The following is a 27,639-nucleotide window of genomic DNA, read 5'->3' as shown; positions in this document are numbered from 1 at the left end:
AAACCTTCTCCCGGTAACTCTCTCCGGGGAGAAGCTCGTTCTCCATTGTTGGCTCTGGAGGAGCCATGCAAATTTTGGCTGGGGAGAACCGGGCCGTTGGGGAGACACTCCGGCGGGGCCTGGGCCTGCGGGGGAAGTGCCGGTAAAGCCTCCACGCGCCGCAGGCCCTGAACGGCGGCGGCCAGGGCCTGGACTTGCTGTGCCAGGGCATTGAACTGTTCCGGCTGGACCTGAGGAGCTGGGTCAGCCGGAGTTGGAGAATTCTGGACGGAGTGTCCAGGACTTTGCGGGGGACGCCGGGAGACGTTAGAGGCTCCCTTACTTCTCAACTTCATGACTGCTACTCGGGCCCTTCCTCTAGCGCCAACTGTTGCTGGAAATTGGACCCGGGGGCAATCTTCGGTCGAGGAGAGGGAGCGACTGTTAGTCCTCACGGCGGGGCGGCGGTCTGTCGGCGGGCGGCGTCCTCCGTCCGGGGCGGTCGGAGAGAAGGAACAGCAGGTCCTCGCAGCGGGGCGGCGATCCGTTGGCTGGCGGCGTCCTCCGTCCGGGTGCCTGCACACGAACCGGTGGCCGGGTTCTCCGGCGCCGGCCCTCCGACGCTCAAGTCAGGGAGGGGGCAAATAGTGGGGAGAAGGAGATAAACAGTGATTTTTGGGTGTATGAATGTTCCAATCCCCTCTTGAGAGGCCAAGGCTCCCTTTTATATGCGGGGGTCGGTTTACCTGTGATGTAACAGGGCGAGGCCGTAGTGCGGCTTGGCATGTTGTTCAGGTCGGCGCTCGGTCAGGCGAATCATTGCACTGATGTCGGCGGTATGGCCGAGATCAGAGACTTATCATAGTCGACTAGACCCTGCTGGGTCGATTTGCCGTGGAGAGCTGGGGATCCGTAGATGTCAGGAGCCATGCGCATTTATTGTGGAGTAAGTCGGAGATCCGCATTTATTATGGAGTAAGCCGGAGATCCGCATTAATGGTGGAGTAAGCCGGAGATCCGCATTTATTGTTGAGTGTGCCGGAAGATTACAGCGGCCATGCGCAATAAATGCCGGAGGGGTGTTAGAGTACGGTCCTCGGACATCGGGGTTTCTCTTAGGTCAGAGGTTTCGGGGTCGGTCGTCTTGTGGCCGAGCGTTCCGAGGTCGGACGCTGACTTCGGCTGTCCGGGGTCGGAGGTTGTACGGCTTCTTAGGGGCATTTATGTCATTTGGGGGGAAACTTTATTCCCCCCAACAGTTTGTATCCTCGAGATGCAAATATATATTTTTGAGATAAAGAAGACCCACTCATGCTATAATTGACTAGATTTGGATTCTTAGAGATGCTGCTCAGATGCACTATCAAAGAATTAAACCAAAAACCTCTTATTATGAGAAAAAGGCGTAAGCATGGGAGCAAGCAGTTCATTTGAGATGTACATACCGAACACATTCTTTGTAAATGTATGCACTGGTTAGTTTAAATACGTGCATCATTCTTCTCTCAAGAAAATATAGTAAATCATAATTATATAGTATATCATTTTGCTCGTGTATATGTACCACCACAAATCATTTACATGTTCTGGATATCTAAAATTTTATGCACTTAGATGTGGACCTGTTAAACTTATATAAAATTGAGACATGCGACTAGTTAATCTAAGTATATATGCACCATATAAGACATGCACAAATCATGCGATGTCAAGTAAGAAATATTTTAGGCAAAAATGAAAAAAATCAATTCTGTACAAAAATTATTACTGTATTTTTTGCAAGAAAAAAATATTATTGCATATTAGAAGATAAGCAATTGTTCATGTGAAATATTCCTTAATGAAATGATCTTGCTACAAAGCATACTCTAGAAGAACAAATTAACATAAGTGGATTACATTATGAAAAATGCTTCGATGCTTAACTTATTTCCCTATTTACATCGCCAATACACAATGATCGGTGGGTTGATACATGAGGCTCGCCCATGATCCATGCGATCACCATGTGCTGCACCAATCGCCGACTGCCATAAGGACCATGGTGCGAGCAAGGAAATAAATAGCAGCACTCTTATATCATATATAGATTTACATGCATGGCATGGTAGGATTCGTTGATTTATATTAAAAGGCAGAGATCATGGGGTTTTTTGATTGAGCAAAGATTATGATAATTTCCCATGTTCAACACACAGCAAACCAGGATGATCCAATTTATAAACAATTGGGATCCCAACTCCCTAACTCCTTCCCACTCACGCAGTTGAGAGGAGAAAAGAATAAGAAAAAAAAAATTACTGCATGTAAAACTCACAACTGTACATAGTTGAGACCACATCCTCAGGTGACCCACAGCGCACCGTAGATCCACTCCTTCCTATGCCTCCTTTTATATGTGTTGATCAACTAGAAGTCGATAAGATATGGCATTAGGATCCGGTGCCTAATTTGGCGGACCCAAACCGACTTACCGGGGTCTAATTGGAGTTTCCGAGGCTATTGCCGAAACTTGAAGGAATAATAATAGATTTTTTTTCATAAACATCTTTTTAAAAATTTATATTTATTTTGTACTCTCATAAAATATTTTTTTAACAAATATTCCTAATATAATGATTTGTCCAACACTATTAATAAAAACTATATTTATTTTAATTAAAAATAAAATAGAATTTTAAAATTATTTTTTTGTGTTCCATCACGATCGTCTTATACTTTTTTTTTTTTTTTTTGGTACTTCTACTCATTAAAGATATTTTAGTCATTTTAATTTGAAATGGTTAATTTTTTAACGACATTAGATGGCGTAGGTATATATGCAAAAACAAGAATAAAAAAATAGAATAGTAAAATAAATATTTTACAAGGATATTATTGTGGAAATAAAGGGTTCGAACTTAGTCCCACATTAACTAGACGGAGAGGTCTGTTCCTTAAATGGAGGGGGGCTACCCTCTTTTCTTCAGAGGCGTCTTTTGCGGGGCAAAACCATGAGTTGGGAAGAGATTATGAAACCTCCTTGAAAGCAGACAATACCTCTAAGGAGAAGCAGTTGCTTTCTGCTGTCTGAGCCCGATAGGAATGGAGCTCTGGAGCTTTGGGGATACCCTCGGCCTCATCAATGGTGCTTCCGTTGAGAGCCCTTGACCCCAGCATAGACCCCTCCGCTGGGGGGGCTATGTTGTGGAATAAAAGGTCCGAACTTAGTCCCACATCGACTAGATAGCGGAGATGTCTGTTTCTTAAATGGCGGGAGACTACTCTTTTCTCTTCAGAGGCATCTTTTGCGGGGCAAAACCGTGCGTAGACAATACCTCTGAGGAGAAGCAGTCGCTTCCGCTATCTAAGCTCAGTAGAGATTGAGCTCTAGGGTTTGGAATTACCCTCGGCCCTATCAAGTATATTTGTAAATAGTAATTTGGGCTGATATTAATGTAAACTTTGATATTTAGCATGTATCCTTAAAAAAAAAACAATCACAATAAATAATTTAGAAAAGGGGGTAAAAGTAACGCGATCCGGCGCGTATCCCCCCCCGGGCATCGCCGCAGAGGTCGAGCAGGCCGGACCGGAAGGGCATTACGGTCACTTCGCTCCGCCCCGCTCGGTCGCTGCTCCCGCTCCTCATTTTGAAAGAAGAGTGCACATTGCCCATCTCCTCGCCGATCTAGGGTTCCGGTGCTCGAAATCGCCATGTATGGCCGCTGAGAACGAGCGCCCCGACCTCGAAGATCCCTTCGCGGACTGCTCCGTCCTCTCTCTCCTCCCTCGAAACCTTGGAGCTCATCTCTATGCCTCGGAGGCGCAGGAAGAGGAGGCGATCCGAAATCTCTTCAAATCCATGGTAACTGTCTCCTACTCTAAATTCAGATGTCACAGACTCTTTTGCCTTCCGGAAGCTAGTCTTTTAGATGACCAGGATCTTGATTTGATTTACAAAACATAGGGTTTCTGGGTTGTCTTATCAAGCTTTTAACTGTTTTTTTTTTTCCAGTGCTAAAAACCTTGGACTAGAGATGAGTTCTAGAGTTCGGTCAGATTCTTTTTCTCCCAGTCATATTCTTATACATTGGAATTGAATTCTTTCTCGGCTAGGGTATTCTTATGCGTTGGGACTGCATTCTTTCTTATGAGTTGGAACTATATCAAGTAATCCCTATTTTTTCGATCGGATTATTTTTCTCCCATTCATATTCTTACGCGCTGGAACTACATTCTTTCTCGGCTGGGGTATTCTCTACCTGGATAGAAATAGGGATTTATTTATATAGTTGCATCACGGTGCGATGCAGTCCAACTTTGTCGAATTTCGAAGTACATAGCAGGATTAGTTGAGGTTGGTTGTCCTGACTGTTGCATTCCGGCGGCTCAAAGCATCAAGTCTTCTTGATACTATTAGTTATGGGTTTCTAACTTTCGGCTGAAATCAAGCTCTCATGACCTGCGGCTAATGATGTAAAATTAACAAAGTAATTGCATCTTCCAAGACACTTTTTTTTCTTCAAAAAATCTTTTGAACCAAGTATATGTGCTTCTGTTTGTTTTTATTGGAAGAACTAATGAAATTTTAGTCTTTCATACAAGACCAGGCATTGAAGGGCTCAAAGGAGTTTCTGGAACAGGCACAACAAATCAAGAAGAGTTGTTCCAACTTTCCAAGTCCACATCCTGAGGATGGAGACAAAGCCATTGCTGCAGACGGCAAGGACCGTCCCCAAGGACGAAGACCAGCATTGGGTCGCAAACGGGCTCAGTTTTCTTTAAAGCTCAACTCAAGGTAAACCAGCTTTTAGCAATTTGTCATACTAGACACTGGTTTTAGGTTGGCCTAGATTCTATGCATATGATACCCGTCCCGCTTCGGATCTGCATGTTTTCGGAAATGCTCATTTTAAGACTCTGGATCCTTGGAAGAGAGCTAATATTGGTCCCATGGGCTGAATGGGTTGAATGATATTTTCAGTTGGATGGATAGGAAACTGCCATCCACCTGTCCCGTGGCATGACTGTGATATCAAGATCAACATTCCTTTTTTGTGTATTGATTGTCGCAGAATCACCATTTTGTATATAACTGATTTTTTTTTTAATCAATTACTCACTATGCTTTGCGATTCTGTCTTTTGACAGTCATTCTGTACCAAAAATGGACTCTGATTCTGGTATAGATCACATCGAAGACCCAGAGGAGTATTTCTTGGCCTTTGAGCAGCTTGAAAGTAATCCTTTGCCACTTTGGAAGTTACATTTCTTGTATACCTGATAATTTTTTTGTACATTGCAGTAACCTTGGAAATTTTATTGTCCTCTCTTATGTTCGGAGTGTAGATGCTGATAAAGAGTTGAAGAAACTAAGGGGAGAGGTGTCTACTGATCCGCTCGAGCATCACCAGTCCCCAACAGCTCGGAAACGCCGTCCTGGAATTTTGGGGTATGTATGATCTTGCTTGGCAACTGGTTTCTTCATGAGCTTGCTTGGTAACTGGTTTCTTCATGCATGAATTTCCATCATCCGCACTGATCATTGTCATTGGAGTATATTTGTTTTCTGTACTTTCTTTCTCCTCTACTTGCATGCAGACAAATCATCTTGATAAAGGAGAATGAAAACATCCTTCTCCACACCCTCTGACCTTTCATTTTAGTAAAAAGGAAGGAAGAAAAGGAGATTTTCCCCCTCTGAAATTAAGTTTGCAAGCCAGGAACAACTTTTAAAGCATTAAGAGGGTGCTTGTGTTTGTCCACTGAGATCTAGCATATCACATGGTATATTGCTGGTTACTAGCTTATTTTTACAATATTACATGGTGAGATGTTAAAGTAACCGTAAACTTAATATAATTTGTTACTTTTTCTTCTTCTCTATATAAGAAAGTTACATTTTTGAGTTTCAGTTGTATTCTCAATAGAGACCAATATTGTCAAAATAATAAAGCATACACGACTTAATAATATTGGGACGTGGTGATCCAGATTGACCTATCAAAGCACAGCGAACCCTATTAACAACTTTAAATTGGCACATAACATCAAAGTTGATTCTACCAAGGGAATTGCATCTTGAAGTTGGATCAAGTAAAAATGGTTGTAATATGTATACATAGTTGCGCACCAATCGGGACACTAATATACAAGGTTGATTGGTCAATCTTAACAAATCCATATATAGTTAGTGATCTCGAATTTTGGGGTGGGAATCTATATCATGCAGCTTAAGTTCCAAACCTGAAAAAATTGTCCAAAATGGTATGACATATTACAGCAGTTTTTTCTTAAACTTTTACCTGATTAAGGACAGCAGGTGGGTTTAAATTCTCTAACAAGGACTAAATCTGACATGCTTGTCATGATCATCCAATTTTGTTAAGCTGGAGTGTTCTTTTAAATGAGATCTTTAATTCAATTTATGATTTTTGTTTTTGTATCAGGAAGACAGCAAGCTATAAACATCATTTTCCTGCTAAAGTTGATACTGCCGAGGTCTTCATGGAATCGCAAGAAGAAATTTCTGATAAAAAAACTTTTAGCCCATCCAACACTTCGATTATTGCTGCTTCAAGTAATATTTTGCGTCCTAGAACAGTTGACCAACCTGAGACTTCACAATCCAGGAAAACAAATAGTGAACTCCTTGATGCTGTAGAAAGACAAGGTGTATTAGATATGTTGCTACTATCCATTTGTTACTACCAGTGCTGGTTTTCCTAAGTGAATGGTTATTTCTTTTACCAGGTTCTGTGACTGACAGGGTGAAAAAGGTCAATGATCTTTTAGATAAATTGTTGATTTCATTTAAAGATTTGGATGAAGCTGAAGGGGTAACTCTGTTGCGGGAGAGCTTGCATATCAAGTCAATTAATGTAGGCAAAGTGCATCTCCCTGAGTTGCAGACTGTTCAGAAGAATGCCGTTAGAACACTCAAAGGTAGAGTGATGAGAAAGGAGTTAGAGGGCTGCCAATTTCCACAAAATTCATCAACCATAGCAAGAAGTCCACTTGCTGCAATTTCAACCTTGCAGAGGTGCATATCGCTGAACGATCCATTGGAAGATCCATACTCAGTGCCTCCTATTGATGATGCACCGATTTCCAGATATTCTTCTAGAAGTAAAGGCGAAGATGAGAACTATCTTTCACCTCCTGCTGACATTGGCCATCACGATAGGAATGATTCAATTGCTGGTGATGCTTCCAGTCCAGTGATGGTAAATGGCAAAAGATTGAGTTTGGTGGATAAATTGAACACACCGGTTTGTCGAGCAGATAGAACTATTGACAGTAAGATTACAACAGAAGAAGAGCTAAGAGAATATTCCCCATGCTTGCTTGAAAATACCATGGAGCAAAGCAACAATAAATTTGATAAGGGCAAAGATGCATCTGCTGGACTTGATGGCCATATGGAAGAGGAGGCAAGTACTTCTGATGCTTCGTTGAATGTTGAATGACTGGATACTTACGGTTTTGATATTGTGTCATATATTTTAGGGCGATGATATGCAGCTGGATGTTTTAATCTCTGATCAGCCAGATACTGGAGTTGAAGATCCAACTTCTGGTTGTAGGGTTCCCATTGGAACAGAAGGCTTGGCTCGCCCATATGGTAGTGACATGCCTCAAAATCATAGTAGTTATGGAATTGATATTGATGCTAACTTACATGGTCCTGACGATGTTTTGCAAGATGAGGCAAGTGTTCTTTTTGGTGCACTCATCTGTGAAGTTGCCGAACAGAATTCTCAATGCTAAATATCTGATCTAACTTGTAGGCGGCCATTCCAGCACAAGAAGTGGTAGTTGATGTGGGGGCTTCTAAAGGTATAATTTTGGTGCCGCAGACTTGACCGAGATTCTCTCCTTGCATTTATTGCACTGTACTAAGGGATTACATCTATACCATGTTGCTTGTTGCTGCTTAAACTTTCATGCATGCGAAATTGCATTTCTCAAGAGAATGTGTGATATCCTTTAGTTTTTTAGCATCTAATAGGACTTGTGGTAATTCAATTTTCCACCAGCTGCAGGAGGTATGACTTGTCTCTGCATCTTAGAATATGCAGTTGCTGTTTAATTGTGAGTTCTGTTGGTTTTATGATAGCAAGAGTGGAGCAGCAAACCTAATTTAGCTTGTAGAGTTGATTTGGAAGAAATGCATATAAGGCCAGTCTCCTTGTTGAAGTTGGTGTTATTTTAAATATTTTGACTACTGCCAAGAATATGCACCTGTTAATTTTTTTAACTCAGGCCACCACATGCACCCAGTCCATGCATAGTCAATTATGATGAAGGTCTTGATCTTTGTTGCGAGTTTAATATATTACTACCCTTTATGGACAGATAACTCCAATCTTCCGACGACAGTCCTTCCAATGGATGTGCAATCAGAAAAGGCACATGGCTTGCCAGAAGAAAATAATGAGGTTGGCCAGTTCTATGCTTAAATTTTACTATATTTTGTGCTACAGGTGTAGTTCCTTATATTGCCCTTCTATCTATTTGTCCCAATCATTTGTGTGATGATTCAGTACTTTTCAATGAAGTTTGTGTGTATGATTATTTGGAAATTGTTTTTTATTTTCAATCTTGGTTGCAGCTGTACCTCTCTGCGAAGTAATAATTGGGAGAATAACGTTGTTTGCACATTTTATTTTCTTGTGGTCTTCCATGGTTGATGGAGAGGTTGATGAGAAAAAATGAAAAGAAGCACCAAAGATATGAAGTTTTAAAGAAGGGAAACAACATTGACCTTCATTCAATCTAAATTCAAATATGCTTGACAGATCTAATACATAGGATTTAGATAAACCAAGATACCCTCCAGAGCAGGTCGGACCTTTGTAGAGAAGATACCTAAACCTGGAATAAGAGGCTAAGAGAGCCCATTAGCGTAGAAACTGGGTGTGGAAACCATTGTAGTTGTAGAAGTTGAGAGGGTCCCAATGAGGTCTTCTTTCTGCTTTTATATTGAAAGGGAAAGCTATTTCCAACAAGTACTTCCCATGGATTGAAGTCATGAGTAGTTCCTCCAAAAATAACTTCCTCTCATCGAAACGGCTTAATAACTTCTAGTTAATTCCAGCAATAGCCTACCGAAATGAGTTACAACTGGCCAACTATGATTCCTCCAAGTAGCACGCATAAATGATTCACTTAATCATCATCCACCATTTATTATAATTAGTCGACATATGTTTAAGTTTGTACAATGTCTTGTGGCTCATGCCATTTCCTTAATATTGGATATTGCATTCTCAAAGTTGAACTTGTTACTGCCTAGACGGGTATAGTTTCAGTACCAAATTATGACCACATTCTTTGAGATAAATATTGATTCTCTATATATGGGCATTTGCAAATTTCTACACCTATGAATCCAATAATGTAGCGACATGCCTCTATCTGAGCTTGCTTGAACATGAAATCATAATGCCATTTTGGTGAGCAGCACATGTTGTGACATTCTCTTCTGTTGTGTAAGTTACGGCAAGTATCACATGGATAATATGTTTGCCATGCTGATTGTTATGCCATATTTTTTGGACTCACAGAGACAGGGTCTTCAGGGAACTTCTGGTGCACCTCAGAACAAAGAAAGGAGTAAAATAGCATCAAGACAAAAACAAAACAGGAAAAAATTGGCTTCAAGAAGACAAAGCCTTGCAGGTATTATTCAGGATCATGCAATTGAAATTCAAATTATGATGGTTTATTTCTATGACTTTTTGTTCACGGGATCTTTCGAGCTACTGCTGATCTGGCAGTGATAATTAGTGTGTTTTTTTTTTTGGCATTGTCAGATGCTGGGATGACATGGAAATCCGGCGTAAGGCGAAGCACCAGAATTAGGTCAAGGCCTCTGCAGTATTGGCTCGGGGAAAGATTCTTATATGGGCGTATAAATGACAGTGAGTATTACAATATTTAGTCTTTCTAGTGCAGGTCATCTGTTCTATGTGATCATCAATTATTGAATATCTGGAAAAGATGTAATATATGCTTTTATAGTCTTTGTAAGAATGGTGTGGATTTTAATTAGATTTTATATATCTATGTCGTTTGATGTTTCTCTTCTCTTCCTTGGGACTGTCTTCTTGTGTTACTGGTAACTTTTGTATTTTTTCAGAATGCTCACTGAATGCTTTCCGTGAATTTATAAATATTATTTATTCTCGACATATCGGAAAGATGTGTTAATATTTGATTGACATATGCTGGAGTTTAATGTGTCCTATTTTGTACTGCATGCATCAATTACTTTATGATGCCAGTGTTGTTAATGGACAAGCATATCAGTCTCCTACAGCCTCAGTCATTATGGGGGAACAAATTAGTTTCTTATGAACCTCCATGCAGAGTACTGATTTTTTTTCAGTATGCTGTAGATTTAATACAGCAAGAACATTTACAGATTTAAACTTTTGTTGCGTTGCAGGCTTGGCAACTGTCATTGGGGTGAAGTACAATTCTCCAAGTAACCCAGCGCTGAAGGTTAAGTCATTTGTCTCGGAGGAATATGCAGACCTCGTAGCTCAAGCAGGACTCCATTGAGCTGCTACTTTTCTGTGTCCGCTTTATGACTTAGTTATTCTAGTTTGCTCCTCACCCTAATGACCTGTCTATATGTCACTGAGGTGTCGTCTAAAGGGTTCAGATAGGTTGTAGTTCAATTTTGAACTTGGCTGGCAAAGGTATATTGAGCTCTGAGCTAAATGTCAAGTCTCTTGTAACTTGGAAGGTATCATTATTGCATTGATGTTCTTTCTGCTTCCGGTTTAATTGTGTTTGTGGATGGGAAAAAATATGGTTAGCAGCTTTCTTGGAGTTTGGTAGGCCGCCCTTGTGAGCCTTTCATCAGTAAACCTTATGAAATTTATTCTGGTTATGGTAACAGATGAAAAATTGTTATTAAATTACTATTATGTTTTGGAGCTCCAGTATCAATTAAGACAACAAATCAGAGAGCTGACACTGCACATGTTGTCCAAGCAAATGTGGTTACAAAACTCTGGATGTTACTCATGCCATCATTTCAGTCTGGCAATTCTCCAATGCCTACGGATGAGCCACGAATCTGCTGGGATTTGGAAGATTTAATTTTATTAAAAATAATTTTGACCAGGTGTTTATTATATTTTCTTGAAATTATAAGGGTTGTTAGCTGACTTGATTCTGAAATATAATCTTACCATGCCCAATTTGGTATAAAATTTAATTATTCTCGGACGCCATGTCTTTCCCTTGTCCTTGAAGCAGCAACTTTTGGTGCAATAATTTTTGTTTCATCAGGAAAACTACTGGCTGTTTATGAGATCAACGTCTTGGGTTGCCATGGAGAGTAACATTGATGGATATTCCCCTTGGTTAAGACAGTCATGTCTGGCTGGCAATTACTTTTCAATTGATTTGTCATAAATCTTGCCAGGGCTTAACCATGGTGAATGGATTAATTTCTAGGTATGACGACGTCCCAAGCACTGGAGATGGTGCTCTTGCTCCCTGATGCTTAATTGACCTTCATTTTGAGAACTCTACGTAGATGACCCATTTGTGATGAAATCACAAAGATGATTTGTTAAATGTGATAAGAACAACAGTTCGGCTCTTGAAAATTTTAATAATAGATTGTCCAATCACAAAACGCTTGAACAGAGCTAATTTACATGCTCTGGAAAACAAGTTGCTGAGAACCAATTTATTTCTGAACATTTTTGGACTTGTTTGGTCCGTGGAAAGCATTTTTTCTTCTAGGAATATGATTCATGGGAAGAAGATTCTTTGAAAGAGAATGCTTGAAAATGTACTTTTGGCATGTTTGGTTAAAAATGAAAAAGTGATAGATTTTAAGAGTGTTTATGTTTGGTTGACCATCCACTTTTTCTGGAAAAGTTATGTATAATTCTTATTATACCCTTAATAAAAATTAGGTCTTTAATATCTCTTTAATGCTGAAGGGCCTTTTTGGAAAAAATAAAGATGGAGTGATTCCTGCGGCCCTAGCTCATGAGAAAGTTTTCCATGAAATATGGAATCATATTTTCATAGAAATACAACTTTTTTATCTCTCTCATTTGAAAACTCTAACCAAACAAGAGGCATTTCATTACTTTTTCGTTGACCACACTTTTTTTCCTTTTTTTTTTTCCCGCGAACCAAACAAGCTTGAAGGGTAATACAACAAAAGCTGAGGTCCTGGATCCTTTAAATGGGTAATACAACAAAGATCACTCAGGTGGCAAATCGTAAAATCATTTCTTCCTTGGTAAAATCCGGGTAGTGAACCAACTCCATCTTGATATCCAGAGGCACCATATATTCGAAAGAAGTCATGGTTAAACAGGGGATTTGCTGATGACCAGGGATTCTCTTCTTTGGACAAAATATTTTCAGATGGTGATATCTATCTAACAACCTCTTTTAGTTCAGGACAACAATCTTTAGTCGCTTATTTGGCTTAATTTTATGCCTTAATTCATCATTCTCCGTGTGCGATTTCTTGTCCAAACTGCATGAATCTATGTCACCATTACTGCCACTGTCATCATCACCGTTATCTTCAGCGTGAGAAGAGCTGCTGCTAATGGAGTTCATTGCTGGCCCAATGCTACCCATGGCGGCCTCAGCTGCTGCCACAGCTTCAGCAGTATGAAGTTCAGTCGCACCCAGAAGCAAATCCTGCATATATGTTTCATCCACCATTGGTCATAACGGCAATAATTCCTCCACAATTTTTATAGCTGACAGACCAGTTTTTTACCATCTCAATGTATTCTTGTTCACTGCCGCTAAGCACTTATATATTGTAATCTGCACGAGAATTTCTCTGCAATATCACAAATAAGGGATTGATCAAAAAATGAAACATAAGATAATACAGAGAGCCTTTCTCACGATTTAATGCTTACTGGTGCATCGAGCTCCATTTTTCATTTGCTTCCGCCATTACTCCAAGAACTGACATGCAAATCAATCAACGCAATGAGGTGGGCTAAAATTTCCAATAAGTTTTAAAAATGGGTTACCATGAAAAATCTGTTCTAATGTAAGGACCAAAAAAGCTATCCGTTTATGAATAATGTATCGCATGCATACTTGTAAAATGAAAGGAATCTTATTAACATAGGAGATAAAAGGAAAAGGAGAAAAAAAGGGAGAGAGAAGATAAAAGAAATGAACAGAACATGGGATGAAGGAGATTTTCTTTTATCCAAATCTCTCCGGTTTTCGGTATATCCAAAAAAAGGGATTGAAGAGCAATTGCTTCTCTTTTCTCTTCTCTCCTGACTTGCTATGACAGAACTTAAATTTCTCTTCTTTTCAATCGGTTTCTTTTTTCTTCTCTTCTAACCAAACGGGACATTTGTATATCTAATTAATCATCGGACGTACTCTTTAAGATCGACATCCTACAACTTCTCGTCGAAATTTGTTTTAGTCACCAGCGTGTATTCTTACAGATGACTATGAAGTCATCAAAACCAACCTTACTCTTTCTCCAAATAGGGATGGGAATAGAACAAAGATAAGCAAGAATGAGAGAATGCATCATAAAAAAAGCAGGCACTAAATTATAGTTTTGTGGAGAAAAAAACTATACTAAAGTCCTCAAATAAACACTAACTTTTCTTAGGTTTCTAATTTACAAGCTTTAAAAAATTTCTACAAGAAAAAAAAAATATCAAAGCGCTCAATTAGGCACTAAATTACTTGTAAAGTTCCTAAAATACTATGTCCAATTATAGTCAGCATGCTCTGTCTAATTTAAATGAAAAATTACATGAAAATCCCAAATTACAGGCTTCATTTTACATAGAATTTCTGGAAAAATTATACAAATGCCCTTAAAAGGATAAATCACTTGGAGGTCCCTAAACTATAAGCTTCATATAAAATCAAAATTTATGCCAACTTCACCATATATGAAATTATGAAATTATGGCAGGAAAACTTATATGAAGCTCCTTAATTGGGCACTAAATTACATAAATATCCTTAAATTATAAGAACTACACAAAATTAGCTGATCATATAGATAGGTTTGGATGCTGGTAGCTAACTAGGAGGTCTAATTCTAGATCCATCCTTTAATTATTTATCCTTGGTTTAGTAATATGCCTATTTGACTAAAGTTTGAGGGCTAGTATAAGTTAATATGTGGAAAAAAGTAAAAAAAAGAAAAGAAAAGAGAAAGAAGAGACTTTCGCATGTTAAATTTATTTCATTTTCAGGAGATTGAAATAAGTTAGCTAGGTTAAAAAAAATTTTAATGCGTCGACAGGGTAGAGTTAACCCCCCATTGGTTTAAGTAGACTAACCACTACTTAATGAACCATATATTGCCCTAAAAATGTTGCGGAGACATTATATTCAAGTCTTTAATTAGGTTAACCGAGCAAGTCCCTAGGTCACAACTATTTCTCAGTTGAGAGAGAGTATGAGTCATCGATTTGCTTGGGTGGGACTGAGGCAAACAAAAGGGAGGGGTTCAGATTAAGGCAGAGTCTAGGGAGAAAGGAAGGACAAGTTAGATTTGGGTAGTTGTGAGCTAATTTGCTTTTTCTGAGTTATTTGGGATTTTACCTAGTACCAATCGGGTACTGACAAGGATTTGGATAGAATCCAGATTCAACTTATTGTTCTGCTGAGATCTGAGATTTGATCATTACCCATGAAATCATATCTTGATTTGGATTTCACCTCACCTGTCAGATTCTTATTGTCCCTTGCTAGCACTGTTCATCAGGGTTTAAGCTCCATGTCTGCAATCAATTAGGTTTAACCTGGATCATTTAGGTTTAGCCTGAGCTTAGGATCATGGATCCAATATCAACTTAAATGTAAGTCCTCAAACTGAACCCTCTAATGAGGTTGACCAGAACAAAGCCTTCTTATGTATATATATAAAAAAAAACCTGCAACTGCACCCAAGTAAAAAAGAAATCACAGATATCACTCATCTTGATTCTACCTGAGTTTTCACATAGAAGTACTCCAAATCCAGGACTGGCTAAGTGAATGGATCGGATTAGAGTCTGACCTACAAACTGCAAAATAATAACTTCATGGATGTCCCTTATGTGATTTACCAAGAGATTTAAGAACTCACCCTTGGACAAGAAAGCTAAATTACCTGCTCCCTCTGCTTCAGACCTTTTCATCTCAGTTATTCCTCCTATTTAGGCTGGCTTTTTAGTCATGGATATTGTGCATAAGTTTAGAACAATATTTTCAAATCATAGTTATCTTCATGCAGCAAATTAGAATACAGATTCTGGGTAGATTAGATGGTGAATCACCACCATTTTACAATTCGAAACAGAACATCTGTTAGGAATGATCATATCAAACTGAGAAGAAACAAATACAGTGTCACAAGAGTTCAGAAAAAAAATTGTCATATATAAGATGACATACAAATATTTGATTTCCAACTGTCATCAAGTTAACTTCCCAAAATGCATTAGATGCTTCGAGAATTTATATCCAACACAATATGCACCATGCGGAGGTGCAGCACGCCAATCACCTCGTCTCATTTCTATGCGCCCCATTCATCATGCGCTCATGTTGGAATGCGCAATCGGCATTCCCTCCTTTGTTATCACAAGCTCATAGCCTGGGCTTACCACATCTGCTACTGGGATTGATAAGCAACAGCTATCCAGTGTGTTGAGATTTATGGTGGTCTCTGCAAGTGCCTCTGCTAGTGAAATCTTCATATCACTAGGGCATCCCTCTAGCACACCTCATGGGGCATCTCATTCATGACAAAGACAAGATCTGCTGGAAGTTGGATGAACTGCTCATTCCCGTTGTCAGGGTGGCTTCACATCAAATGCTAATATCTCTGACTTAGGCACCATTTGCCTGCAAGTCTTTCAAGATCCAGAAACTTAGCAAAAAGGAATTAATATCTTTTCAGAAGGAGGCTATATTAATCTGATCAAATTAAGAGTTGGCGGCCGAATAAACCAAAACTGACCATCCTTGTTAATTAATCTTCTACAACATTTGAAAGTAATTCACCAGATAAAGGTCCAAGCCTGATGCAGGTACAGCATATGATCAACCATTTGTAATTGCAAGTTGCATGATGATGCCTAGCCAGTTGCTCTGCATATCCTCTACAGTTATAAAAAACATGCTGGAAGAAAACCTAAAACAAGTGAGCTTGATAATATTGTAGAGTAGAATGCTAAAATCAAAATCACTAACTCATTCCAGTGAAATGAAAATATAATTGTAAATGTAAAAGTCATTCACCAATATGACAAAATATGATAAAGATGCGATCTCTTTATTCCACCAATTAGCAGTCACAGTCACTGCAAATTCAAAATATGATGGTGGAGTTCACAAGAAAGATATCAATAACTGATCTTCATCCTGAAGCAAAGCCACCACCTTCCATAATTTTATTAGAAAACTTCTTAATTTACCTTTTCAGATTCAATGAAGGGATTAAGTGATATAAAAGAAGAAGGTAGCTTTTGTTAGACTGCATAACCATGAAAAATACTACAAAGCACTCTAGGTAAAAAAATTATTATCTTTTCCACACTAATACAAAACTTTATTATATCTTAAAACTACCTCGCTGCATGCTGTCACACCGGCAACTCTTTTGCAGGCTGAGCAAAATGTAGGGGTGACAGTGCTTAACCCATTTAACTTGTTTAACATGGTTCAACTAGGTTGGATGATGTTACCTATTTGATGAAATAGTTAGGTTTGGGTCTAGAGTTTTGACCTATTAAAATGAATAGGTCTTAGTCTCTTCATAGATTTTTGACCTGTCCTGTATCCAACCTAACCCCCCACCCCCCACCCCCAACTATCTGAAATAAGAATCAAGTTTCTGAGTGTCATGCACTTTGCAAGTTTTTGTCTACTTTCAAGCTTAGAAATAATATAGTATAAAAATTCCAGCCATAAATTTTTTGATCAATTAAAAAAAAAATCAAGGCTCTCGCCACTGCAGGTCTAAAAAGGATTATATGTATGCAACTTTATCTTTATATACACAGATGCTATTTTTATATCTCAAACCCATGGCACCCATGTCAAATAGAGAAATCTTATTGTTGCACAAAGTCTCAGATTAAATAAGATATAATTTAAAGTCAAATTAATTTAAAGACGTGAGCCTAGGAATATTGCTTTGCAGCTGAAACTTCTCTGAGTTGTTAGATTTGACATAATTATTTTTTCAAATTAAAAAAATCAAACTCCAATCTTTTATGTGGCAATTTTACAAGTTATTGTGCATGTTTGTATATACCAACCATACAAGAAGGGTGCGGAAAAGAGCCACAGAATAAATCAAAATCCTATATTTGATAGAAGACAAAGAACAAGAAGAGCAATGGAGGACTCGTTTGGTTCGCGGAAATTTTTTTTTTCACTAAAATCTTTTTTTAGAAAGTTAATTTTTGAGAATATGAAACTTAGAAAAATAGTTTTGGTATGTTTAGTTGACCATGAAAAAGTGATACATTCCAAAGTGGCTCATATTTGATTGAGCATTTATTTTTCTGAAAATTTTATATAAAATATCTATTATATCCTTAATAAAGAGAAATACCTTGTATATTGATTTTGGTGGCTTAAAGATAGTTTTGAAAAAAAAGATCTCAATTTTCAACCGATGGGAAATAACTTTCCCATATTCCTCATGGATTTTTTTCTTATGAAGCATGGGAATCTTATTTCCATGATAATCCTACTTTTCCATATCTTTTTTTGAAAACTCCAACCAAACAAAATATCTTTTCTTTTTTTTTTTCCCGTTGACCACACTTTCTTCTTTTCTTTTCTTTTTCTGTGAACCAAACGAGTCCAAAAGCTCTCAATGGATAATTTAATCAAACCATGTTACATACTTTCCAGCTAATCAAATTCCACCTGCAAGCAAAATGTATGCATAATCATGAGGAAGACTAGATAATTTTAATCAAACCATGCCGCATACTTTTCAGCTAATCAAATTGCGCATACAAGGCAAGAAGTAAGCATTTTCATGAGGAAGACTACATAATTTTAATCAAACCATGCTGCATACTTTTCAGCTAATCAAATTCCACATACAATCAAAAAGTAAGCATTTTGATGAGGAAGACTAGATAATTTTAATCAAACCATGCTGCATACTTCTCAGCTAATCAAATTCCACACGCAAGCAAAAAGTAAGCATTTTCATAGTGGAAGACTAGATCATAAGGAGACCAACTGGTGTTATGCGGATAGGATAGAATTTACCAATTGGCTAAAAGAAAGCAACTTCAACTCCCCCGCCGACCCACTGTAGAGCTCTTCAAGAAGCTCACCAAACCCTCGAAAGAAGCCGGAACCTTCTGATCCAAACCTCATGGGCTTTGCACGCCCCTGGAACCCAAAGCAAGTCTAGAAGCATTACCTCACTGCTTTCACAGGAGAAGAGTGGAGCAAATTGGTTTTAACATGTTAACATAAAATATTCTCAAAATTTTTATCACCCAAATTCATATCCTCAATATTTTTCAAAAAAAGAAGTGTTAGAAAAATGACCCACTCTTTTTTTTTTTTCCCTTTTTTGCACAACCGAACCACTTCGATCTTTCCTTTTTTTCTCAAGAATTAGCTAGATTTAAAACTTTGGGATGCTTTCGCCCGGCCTAGACTAGTTGATGCACCTGAACCATATATATTAAGGCCAAGTTTAGTGGGTATACTTGACAGTAAATGCATATGTTTCCTTAAACAAATGTGTATATATTTTTTATACTATGCATATTTGCTAGCTATTAGCACTATATATATTTATGAGCTAATGATGTATTTGTGGAAACCATTTAAAATAAAAAAATTCTTGCGAAAGAATAAAGGTACATGTATAAAAATAAGATGATTGAAAATGTAAAATTCTCAATTCTTCCATCGAAGTCATGAAAAGAGATGCTTCTCATGTTGATTCAATATGGAAGGCCATAGACTTGTAATTTGTCAACCATGTTAGGCAAAGTTGCGCTATGAAATTCTCAGAAAGATAAGAAGTTAGGGAATGCAAACCAATTTTTTAATCATAATTATGATGGTCCCGATGGAAAAGATGCACATAGCTTTTTCTTTTTTTCTCCCGTAATCAAAAGAGAAAACGAGTACCTCTGAATTACATCTATTCAAAGCATATGCTTTGCATGTTAGCTCTATCAATAATGGGCCAAAGTTCGAAAAACTAAACAAAGAAAAAAGGTCATGAATATTATGACACATCATTTAGCATTAAAATGGTTCGTTACAATATAAATAATGCCCATCATTTTCATTTATACTTTTTTTTATGTAAAATGCAGTTTTTAAAATTCAAAATTTTAAATCAGATTTTCCTCCAAAAGTAATAGTATGGTCTGAAAAATAATAATATTTTTTGACCCAATAAAAAATGAGTAGAAGGATAACACCATTTTTTTTCTGTTATTGCCTGTTAATTTTCTTTGTAACAGCCACTATACTGTACAAAAAATTAAAATACTATTATAGAAGCAAATAACGATCATTAGAATCATTATAATGGCCTAAACTGGTCCCCTACTTCTTCTTTCAAAGCAGCGTACTCTTGCAGGGTACTGCCTTTATTTTAATGCTTTAAGCTCGTGGAATGTAGAGCTCGGCGACAACTTCAAGGCGGCCACCAGCTACACCGTCCCCGGTTCCGGAAGAACCGAGGGAGGCTCTCTTCATCGAAACCTTTTCAGTACACGAAATCTCCAGTGTAATTAATTACCATCCCAATGTTGCCGATTCCATTCCTCTTGAAATTTTTATATTTTATAGAAATATTAAACAAGATTCAATCACTTCCTCGAGGAGTACGAAACGAAAACCACTGCATACTTGCATGATATTAAATATAAATTGTTTAGTATTTTAAAACTTAAATAGTACATTGTGGGCATCATGTGACTGCGAACTGTGCCAATATTTTTTTTTTTTATAACCCAATTGATTGAACTTTTATTTTAAAAATTGATCTACAAGAAGAATAAGCGTGATTGATTGGCACAATCGAGGTTCGCACGTTAAGTTTAGTCTCATATGTTTGGATACTTACGTAGGACTAAAAATCTATACAAAATATTTTTTAGTTAACTATTTTAGATAAGATTCTAAATTGCCTTAAATAATATTTTAGGAACTAGCCAATAGCCTATGTGGTCCATAGAAGCTGACAACGGGCGACAGATCTAAATAGACTACGACTGTTTGCTTGATGATTGACCACCGGGCTGATAGATGTAAATAAATTACAACTCATAGAGCTTGGATAGAAGCCAGTTCCTGTGGAGGAGGAGAAGATATCTCGCCTCGTCGAAACGAAGAGTCGTGCGGTCTACAGAGATCCACGCCTTCTGATCTCAAAGCCTCTCAGGTGCTTTGAGAGAGAGATGTGCTCTCTCTCTGTAAACCGCACGACCCTTCGTTGCGGCGAGCGATTTTTTCAGTATAACTTCTCAAAAACAGAAGGTGATGCATGGTAGAAGGAGATACAAAGGTGCCAGGTATATATGCTTATAATATTCCCCAAGAAGTTCTCCACCATCATATATTGATTTACTTCTTGTCCTCATATCTACTGTAAAACGTCTGGGTGCTGCTATTTTTTTTTTTTTCAAGAACTTCGATCCCCAAAGTGTTTAAACCTGGTTTTTGCTGTGAAACACCCATGTTTAATCTGGTTGCTAAAAAGGAGTCGAAATGCCAAATTCGTTTTTTAATTGTTTGTACAAAACCCTGAGTTGCAAAACGTTGCGAGGATGTTTTGGGAGACATGAAGCTTTTTTTTTTTTTCCTCCATAGTTTCGCAGGTGGATTCCCTCATCTGTTTACTCAGGGATTTGTTATCATCTATCATTGACTGTCCGGACTCTCATAGCTCAATGTTAAATTGCTATCTTTTAGACTCTGCACCAAGTCCAATATTATTTGGAAATGAGCATGGCAACACAAAACCTGGAGTTCACCAGAAGGCCGTTGATTACCCGAGTCTTCTGTGAGATCCACAGGTGGGTTTGAATGTCTTTCAAGGTCGCATGCCAAACTTGCTCATATTTATCGATTCATAATTTTAAAAATTTTGAACTATAAATTCTGACATTGCATACGTTTAGAAATTTGATTATAAGGATCCATTTATTACTTCTATCTCTGTATTATTCTGATTGTATACATTTTCAACTATAAATATATATCAGGACCACTTCACAACTTTGAAGTAGGAAAGTTTTCTGCAGTATTCTTCCTTCCGGTATATTCTTCTTTCCTACAGGATATCAATAATTCTTCCAAGTACGAGGCCAACTCACAACTTTGAAGTAGGAAAGTTTTCTGCAGTATTCTTCCTTCCGGTATATTCTTCTTTCCTGCAGGATATCAATAATTCTTCCAAGTACGAGGCCAACTCACAACTTTGAAGTAGGAAAGTTTTCTGCAGTATTCTTCCTTCCGGTATATTCTTCGTTCCCACAGGATATCAATAATTCTTCCAAGTACGAGGCCACCTCACAACCTTGAAGTAGGAAAGTTTTCTGCAGTATTCTTCCTTCCCACAGCAAGGACATCAATAATTCTTCCAAGTACGAGGAGATCATTGTTTTCTTCTTTTTAGCATGGTTATTTGGTATTGGACAAAAGAAGGCCTTTACAAGCTCCTCGAGGGCCATGGTGAACTTCACGGTTGACTTGATTTTTCCTCTTAACCAAAATAGAATTTGGGACGCATACGGACATGGGCAGCCTACCTTGTCATTGTGTTGGGTTGATATAAAAATTACTCATAAACTAAGTCATCCGCATGCAAGACATTATTAGTATGAGCTCCACCAAATTTTTGGCCATCATCCGGCGTTCATCAAGTATTGGATATGAACAGAATATCTCTTAGTTGTTACCAATAGATCGGAACAGGATACCCATTGCCTGTTTTACAGTTGTAACAGACATGACTATAATGGAACTACCGATTGTAACTATGCGATTTTGCACTCTCGATATGTAGTTGTTATTGAAAATGATAATGAAATACAATCTAGCGATTAATTTTCACTTTCTTACGGGGTAAATTTTTATCAGTTCTTCGTTAACTTCTCCATACCATGTTCCACTTTCTCAGGCATATTAAAAGGTTGGGTATTTGTAAACTGTTACAATTTCAGATTGAATTAAACCCATAAATTGTGCTTAGTGTAAAGGGATGTGATGAGAGAAATATTGGACACCTCGACTTGGGGCCTGACCGACCTTCTTGTCCTCGGACATAAACCGATGTAAATGACTTCAGCTCCAATCAAGGAGTCGCCATCCGTAGAGAACAATCAGCAGGTATCGACAAGGGCCCAGATAACAATAAAGTTGGCTCCCTTATTTAAGGAGAACGATTCAGAAGACCTGAGGCATGCAATACGCTACCTTTTTCACAGAGCTCTCACTTTGCTGAAATCTCTTCCTTCTATAGTGTTGCCTTATTGTTCTGACTTAGGCGTTCGAATCTATTTCATTGCAACAACCCATCGTGCTTGTAGACAAGGAGCAGCTTGACCTGCTTACTTAGTAGCATAGTTGAACATGGACAAATATTACTTCTCTCAGGTGGGAGATAAGGAGCAACTTCTCCCAGGTGAAAAAAACTCGACCCCGTTGAGTGCAGGTTTGACCGGCAGTCGTACTGCTTTAGGAGATTACGGTCAAGGCGCTACAACTCAGCTCTGAACATCAGACTTTGGTCGATCTTTTCACTGAACAAGATAACGTTGGTAACCACTATTCTTGATTGACATAACCTGCTCATCCAATATATGTTCTATTTGTTTTCTGCGTGCATGAAATTTAGGAGGTGGTGGCTCAATAGCAGGTAATAAGTCAGGGTGTTCAACATGAATGGGCATATCAACAAAGGGGTCAGAAGGCATGAATATTGTCTTTTTGTATGGAACTAAATCTTCAATATTAAATTACGCACTAATCCTATAGTCCTCGGAAAGATCCACAGCATATGCATTCGAATTAATTTTCCATAGGACTTTGAACGGTTTCTCACTACGAGCTTGCAATTTCTTGAATGTTTCTGAAGAACGTCGTTCAAACATAATTCTTATCATGACGTAACCTCTTTCACTTAGTTCTTTATAACGTCCGTGTAAATCAGCAAGAGATTTATATTTTAAGTTATTAAAGTGAATGCAATTGCTGATTTCTTGATGCAATGAATGTGGATGTGATGCAAATAATTATACAGACTTAGAGACTCTATACTGATGAGATATGAAAATCAGGTTTATGGGCTGCCTAGGTTTGTAATCATGCACTACTTCGAAGAAACTCATGCCTAAGGACCTATTGACCGAACTATTATATGCAAACGCAACTGTCAGTAACACTAAATTTCAAGTCCTAGCATATGCATTCGGGTTGAGCCTATAATATGGAAGGTTGGGTAGAGATGCTCCGAAAACTAAATCAATTGCATGTTGGATATCACGCATCGGAGAAAGTGCATCTAGAAGATCATCAAGGACTACAGAATGAAACTCCTTTAGAAGGAGAACTACTACAGGAGAATGTTAAAGGTTGGACTCCACATTGGTATCTTTAGCCACAAGTGCCAACTCTGGCGACTGGCTCTCGATATCTTTCACTACCTCCTTCACAGTAATGATGTGAAGTAGCTTGATTGTACTTAGGTCAATAGTCTTCCTTTGGAAATCATTCTGGACAAAGTCTAATCCTATGGGTTCGTCTTTAAAGTCTTCTACATAGTCTTCTATATTTGGTTCATAGACTTCTTCGACATATTCGGCCTCTTGGTTCCTAACTTCTAGTTTAGTTATCAGGTAGGTCTTAGTGGAATAATGGGACGCTATATGGCCGAATTGTTGACACCTAGAGCATTGGGTTTAGTGCCTAGGAGAATGGGAAAGGACTATAGGTGGTGCGGCCAAGCCGATTTTAGGTTGGGCTGCAACGGAGGTTGGTGGTTTAGGGATCCTAATGCTTCGCATGAGCTCACGGACCTTTTGTTTGACTTCTTCATCTGAAGCTCGCAGGGCAGTGAATTGTTCCATGAGAGCCCTCAAAACATCGGAATTCATGACAGCTACAGGGTTCTAGGTTGATTGAAATGGTACTCCTTACCACTATGGGTTGGCATGCAAGGATAACACTATATACGATAAAGTAAATTGCAATGTCACCAATGAAACCCTAATACATATGATACAGGATAACCTACCAATGCAGTTTATTATGATTTCATAGATCAGCAAGTTTTTACATGAATAACTTAAAGTTTAAATGTTGTTGATTTTTACTTTGATTATTCGGAAGTAAGAATTAAGATTATTCAATTTAAGAAATTAGATTGCAATCAAGTAGTACAATTGTTCATATCCTAAAGTAATCTGATCGAAGAATGCTGAGAAACATCCAGTTGCTAGGGTGTGCCAATTTAATATCTAGATTTTAAAAGGCAAATAGGATGAGTTTGAAAGTAGGGGTTCTATGTTTTGAATTTTGACATCAAAAGTAAGTTTCAAGAATATGGCTATCATGCAAGACAACTAGAATATAATTAAATGAACAAGTCCAAAAAAAGTGAAAACCTATCACCTGTTGGGAAGCAGTCGAATAGGATTGTTCGCTCGTGGCTTCTCAAGCAATGGAGACGATGAGGGACGCAGCGCAGGGACTCAGTGGAGCTGATTGCTGAAGTCAGACTATTGCAAGGTTGAAATGGATACCAAGGGGATGCTGTCGTGGGTCTGGGGTTGCAGTTAGGCCGTGTAATGAAGAGGGGAATGGGCGGTGGGGTGGGCGCAGCTTGTTGGGCCCTGATGGACCTGGCTTGGTTGACTCGGGGATGGGGAAGAGAGGGTTTGGGAGATGTAGCTGAAAAGATGGACAAAGAGGGGGAGATGGGGTTTGGTGCTAAGAAAGCCGACGACCAAAGGAGACGGCCGGGAGCTTTGGGCAGCGGTCGACGAAGGAGAAGGAGGGGTCGGTTAGAGGAGGGACTTGGAGGCGGTGGCGTTTGGCAACAGGAAGAGCTGCGCTTCAAGGGCGGCGGCAGCTGGGAGCTTCAGGCGGTGGCCGACGCTGGGCAGCGTTGCTGCAGTCGCGAAGGCGGTGGAGCAACTGGTTGTGGAAGAGAAACAAGTAGGCGCTCGGCGGTCGCGGCTCGGTGTAGCGCGGCGACGGTGGCGGTGCGGCCATGGGCGGGGCCAAACCCATGCGGACGGTCGGGAAGACGAAGGTAAGCCAATTTTTTTCTTTTTTTTTCTTTTTTTCTTTCTTTCTCTCTCTCTCTTTTTGGATCCGCACTACCGAATTTGAGTTAATGGATTTTGTGACTTACCTGTTAATCTTTTCTTCAACCTTCCGATGCTTTCAGCAAGAGGGCTTCCAATCCTTGCGGCTGCAGCTACGGGGGAGGGCTACGATGGCTATACTGGCGACGGGCAACTTCGGCAGGCGGCGGAGTCCGGTGACGAGCCGATGGCAAGGTGGTGGCGGTGCGACGCGGGGGTGGTGGAGATCCTCCTATAGAGGTGCGATGAGTGGGACGGCCGATGAACCAGGCTTTTCCGGTTCCTTATGGCTGGGGTTGGCCGATGCGGACAACTTGGCTGTGGCGGCACGCGGCAGTGACGACGGTCGCGATCTTGGCAGCTGGTGGGGAGGAGTTATCGAAACGGGGTTTTGTGCTGGTGAAAATCGAAAGAGGGAGAGGGAGCATGTTGAAATCGGGAGGTTTGTGTGGAAGATGAAGAGGGGAAGGTGGATGGTGGAAGAGGAGGCTGCGCAGCAGGGGCGGCGGTGGTTTCAAGTGGCAGCAACGGCAGACGTGGAGAACAAATCGGGGTGGTCCGTCCAGAAATAAGATCTCGGGGCTTTGGCAACAGAGGCAAAGCCGAGGCTCTGATACCAAGATGATGGCGAACCACTGCAGGGAGGAAGAGAGAAAGAGGAAGAAGAAGTGAAGGAGAAGGAAGAAGAGGTTATAAAGATACATAAAGAAGAGAAGAGTAGGAGGAAGAAGAAGAACAAGAAAGAGACTAAAATTTTTTCATTCAATCATCAATCGCCTCATACATGAGAGGGATGGTCTTTATATAGACCTTACATCTTGATCAAGTAAAGTAATCAATTGATCAAATCAATCAACTAACACTGACTAAATTTGGATCCTTATATCAATTAATCCCTTATCAAAATTGGTTCATTAAATTGACCGAATTATATAAACCCAATTGACTAGTCTAATAACAAAACAACTGACCAAATTGACTTGACTAAGACAAAAGAAAATAATGCAAGAAAAAAAATAACTCGGACTCAAATGGACCCAATCTGGGTCTGACTCGATCCAGAGACTTAGGATCATCTAAATGAAGGGCTCTAATGTCCCCATCAGATACTTCAAAAAACTTCTCTACTTTCATTATCTTCTGGTGTGTGCAGTAACCTCGGCATGAATCGAGCAAAAAAAGAGAGAGAGAGAGAAAGCTACAACAAAAAGTCAAAGATGGTGACAATGACCTGGACTCAAACAAAGAGCAAATAGTGACACGACACAAATCCACACCGAAGTTAGGTACTTGGAGAACTCCTCGCTTTTATTAAAGTTGTAACCTTTTACACTAATCTTAGTAGAGGCCAAAGAAAAAGAAAGTACATCAAGCTAGGCTTACTCGAGCAAAAAAGAAAAGAGAAACAAAAATGGCGAGGCAGAAGACTTTTGTCTTGTCCTCGACCCGATAGCACCTTAATCGTGGCCAGCATCACCGCCTTCGCCATCGACAAGGTCGCCACCTTCACTGACACCGCCATCATCATTGTTAAGGATCTAGAAATCCATCCTCAAGAAAAGCCGTGGGGCTTGAGCTCGGCATGTCTTGAAGCCCTTCCCAAGGTGTCAACCGCAGTCTCTAGGGCCTCTTCTTGAAACTTCTTTGAGGTGCGATACTCTTCGACCGCTTCCACGACCTTCACCTCGGCACAAAGGGCCTGCTCGCTAGCCTTGGTAGCTCGAAGGTTTGCCTCGTTGGCCTGTTGTTCGGCCTTCCAAGCCCTCTGCTCGGCCTTTTGTAGAAAGATCTGCCGCTCTCTGATCGGCAGTTTTGAGGGCCTTCCTAGTCGCATATAGCTGGGCATCCTTCGCCTCTGCCTAGGTTTGTGCAGCCGAAGCGCGAGTTTCCACTAACCTGGACTCATCCTTAACTGACTTGGTCTTTGCCTTGGCCGCCTTGGTCATCGCCTCGAGCAGCTCGGCCTGCTCTATGACCGCTTTCCATTTTTTCTCGAGCGTCGAAATACACTTCGTGAACCTCTCAGCGAGCCGCTTTGTCTCGCTGACCAAATGTGCATGCTAAAAAGGAGAATAAGTCAACAACCAAAGTGAAGGACCACACGAAGGTTTGCGGGTCAGAGACCTATCTGGATGATCATGGTGTAGTTATCATTGAAGAACCCGTCGAGGCCTCCAAAGCGCATAGTCTTCATGTTGGCTGGGAGTTGCCTAGACAAACTCCTTTGCCACCCCAGGGTTTGTTAGAGTCGAGCCTAACTTTCGAACATACTACCACGGAGAGTAAAACCTAGGAATGCAGCCCAAGGCAGGAGGGCGCTCCT

At 39.5% G+C, this 27,639-nt stretch overlaps 1 protein-coding gene across 1 annotated transcript; it reads left to right on the top strand.

Moving 5' to 3' along the window:
• The first annotated feature begins 3,533 nt into the window (after window positions 1-3,533).
• On the top strand, window positions 3,534-10,750 carry LOC103709431 (centromere protein C-like). The gene is made up of 13 exons (XM_039118727.1): window positions 3,534-3,826; window positions 4,554-4,759; window positions 5,113-5,201; window positions 5,311-5,413; window positions 6,411-6,634; window positions 6,715-7,394; window positions 7,471-7,585; window positions 7,667-7,671; window positions 7,752-7,800; window positions 8,320-8,402; window positions 9,531-9,645; window positions 9,780-9,887; window positions 10,415-10,750. Exons 1-13 carry the CDS (start codon window positions 3,680-3,682, stop codon window positions 10,528-10,530), a joined length of 2,040 nt encoding a protein of 679 aa, XP_038974655.1. The 5' UTR covers window positions 3,534-3,679; the 3' UTR covers window positions 10,531-10,750.
• Window positions 10,751-27,639: the final 16,889 nt, after the last annotated feature.

The sequence above is a fragment of the Phoenix dactylifera genome, unplaced genomic scaffold (assembly GCF_009389715.1).
Source record: "Phoenix dactylifera cultivar Barhee BC4 unplaced genomic scaffold, palm_55x_up_171113_PBpolish2nd_filt_p 000402F, whole genome shotgun sequence".
Lineage (NCBI taxonomy): Eukaryota > Viridiplantae > Streptophyta > Magnoliopsida > Arecales > Arecaceae > Phoenix > Phoenix dactylifera.
Note: the sequence above shows the minus strand (reverse complement) of the source record. Positions and strands in the feature narration are given on the sequence as shown.

Coding starts and splice junctions, on each gene's coding strand:
- LOC103709431 (XM_039118727.1), top strand. CDS start 3,680: ATGGCCGCTGAGAACGAGCGCCCCGACCTCGAAGATCCCTTCGCGGAC. Junction 7,395..7,470: donor ATGGCCATATGGAAGAGGAG/GCAAGTACTTCT, acceptor CATATATTTTAG/GGCGATGATATGCAGCTGGA. Junction 9,888..10,414: donor ATATGGGCGTATAAATGACA/GTGAGTATTACA, acceptor GTTGCGTTGCAG/GCTTGGCAACTGTCATTGGG.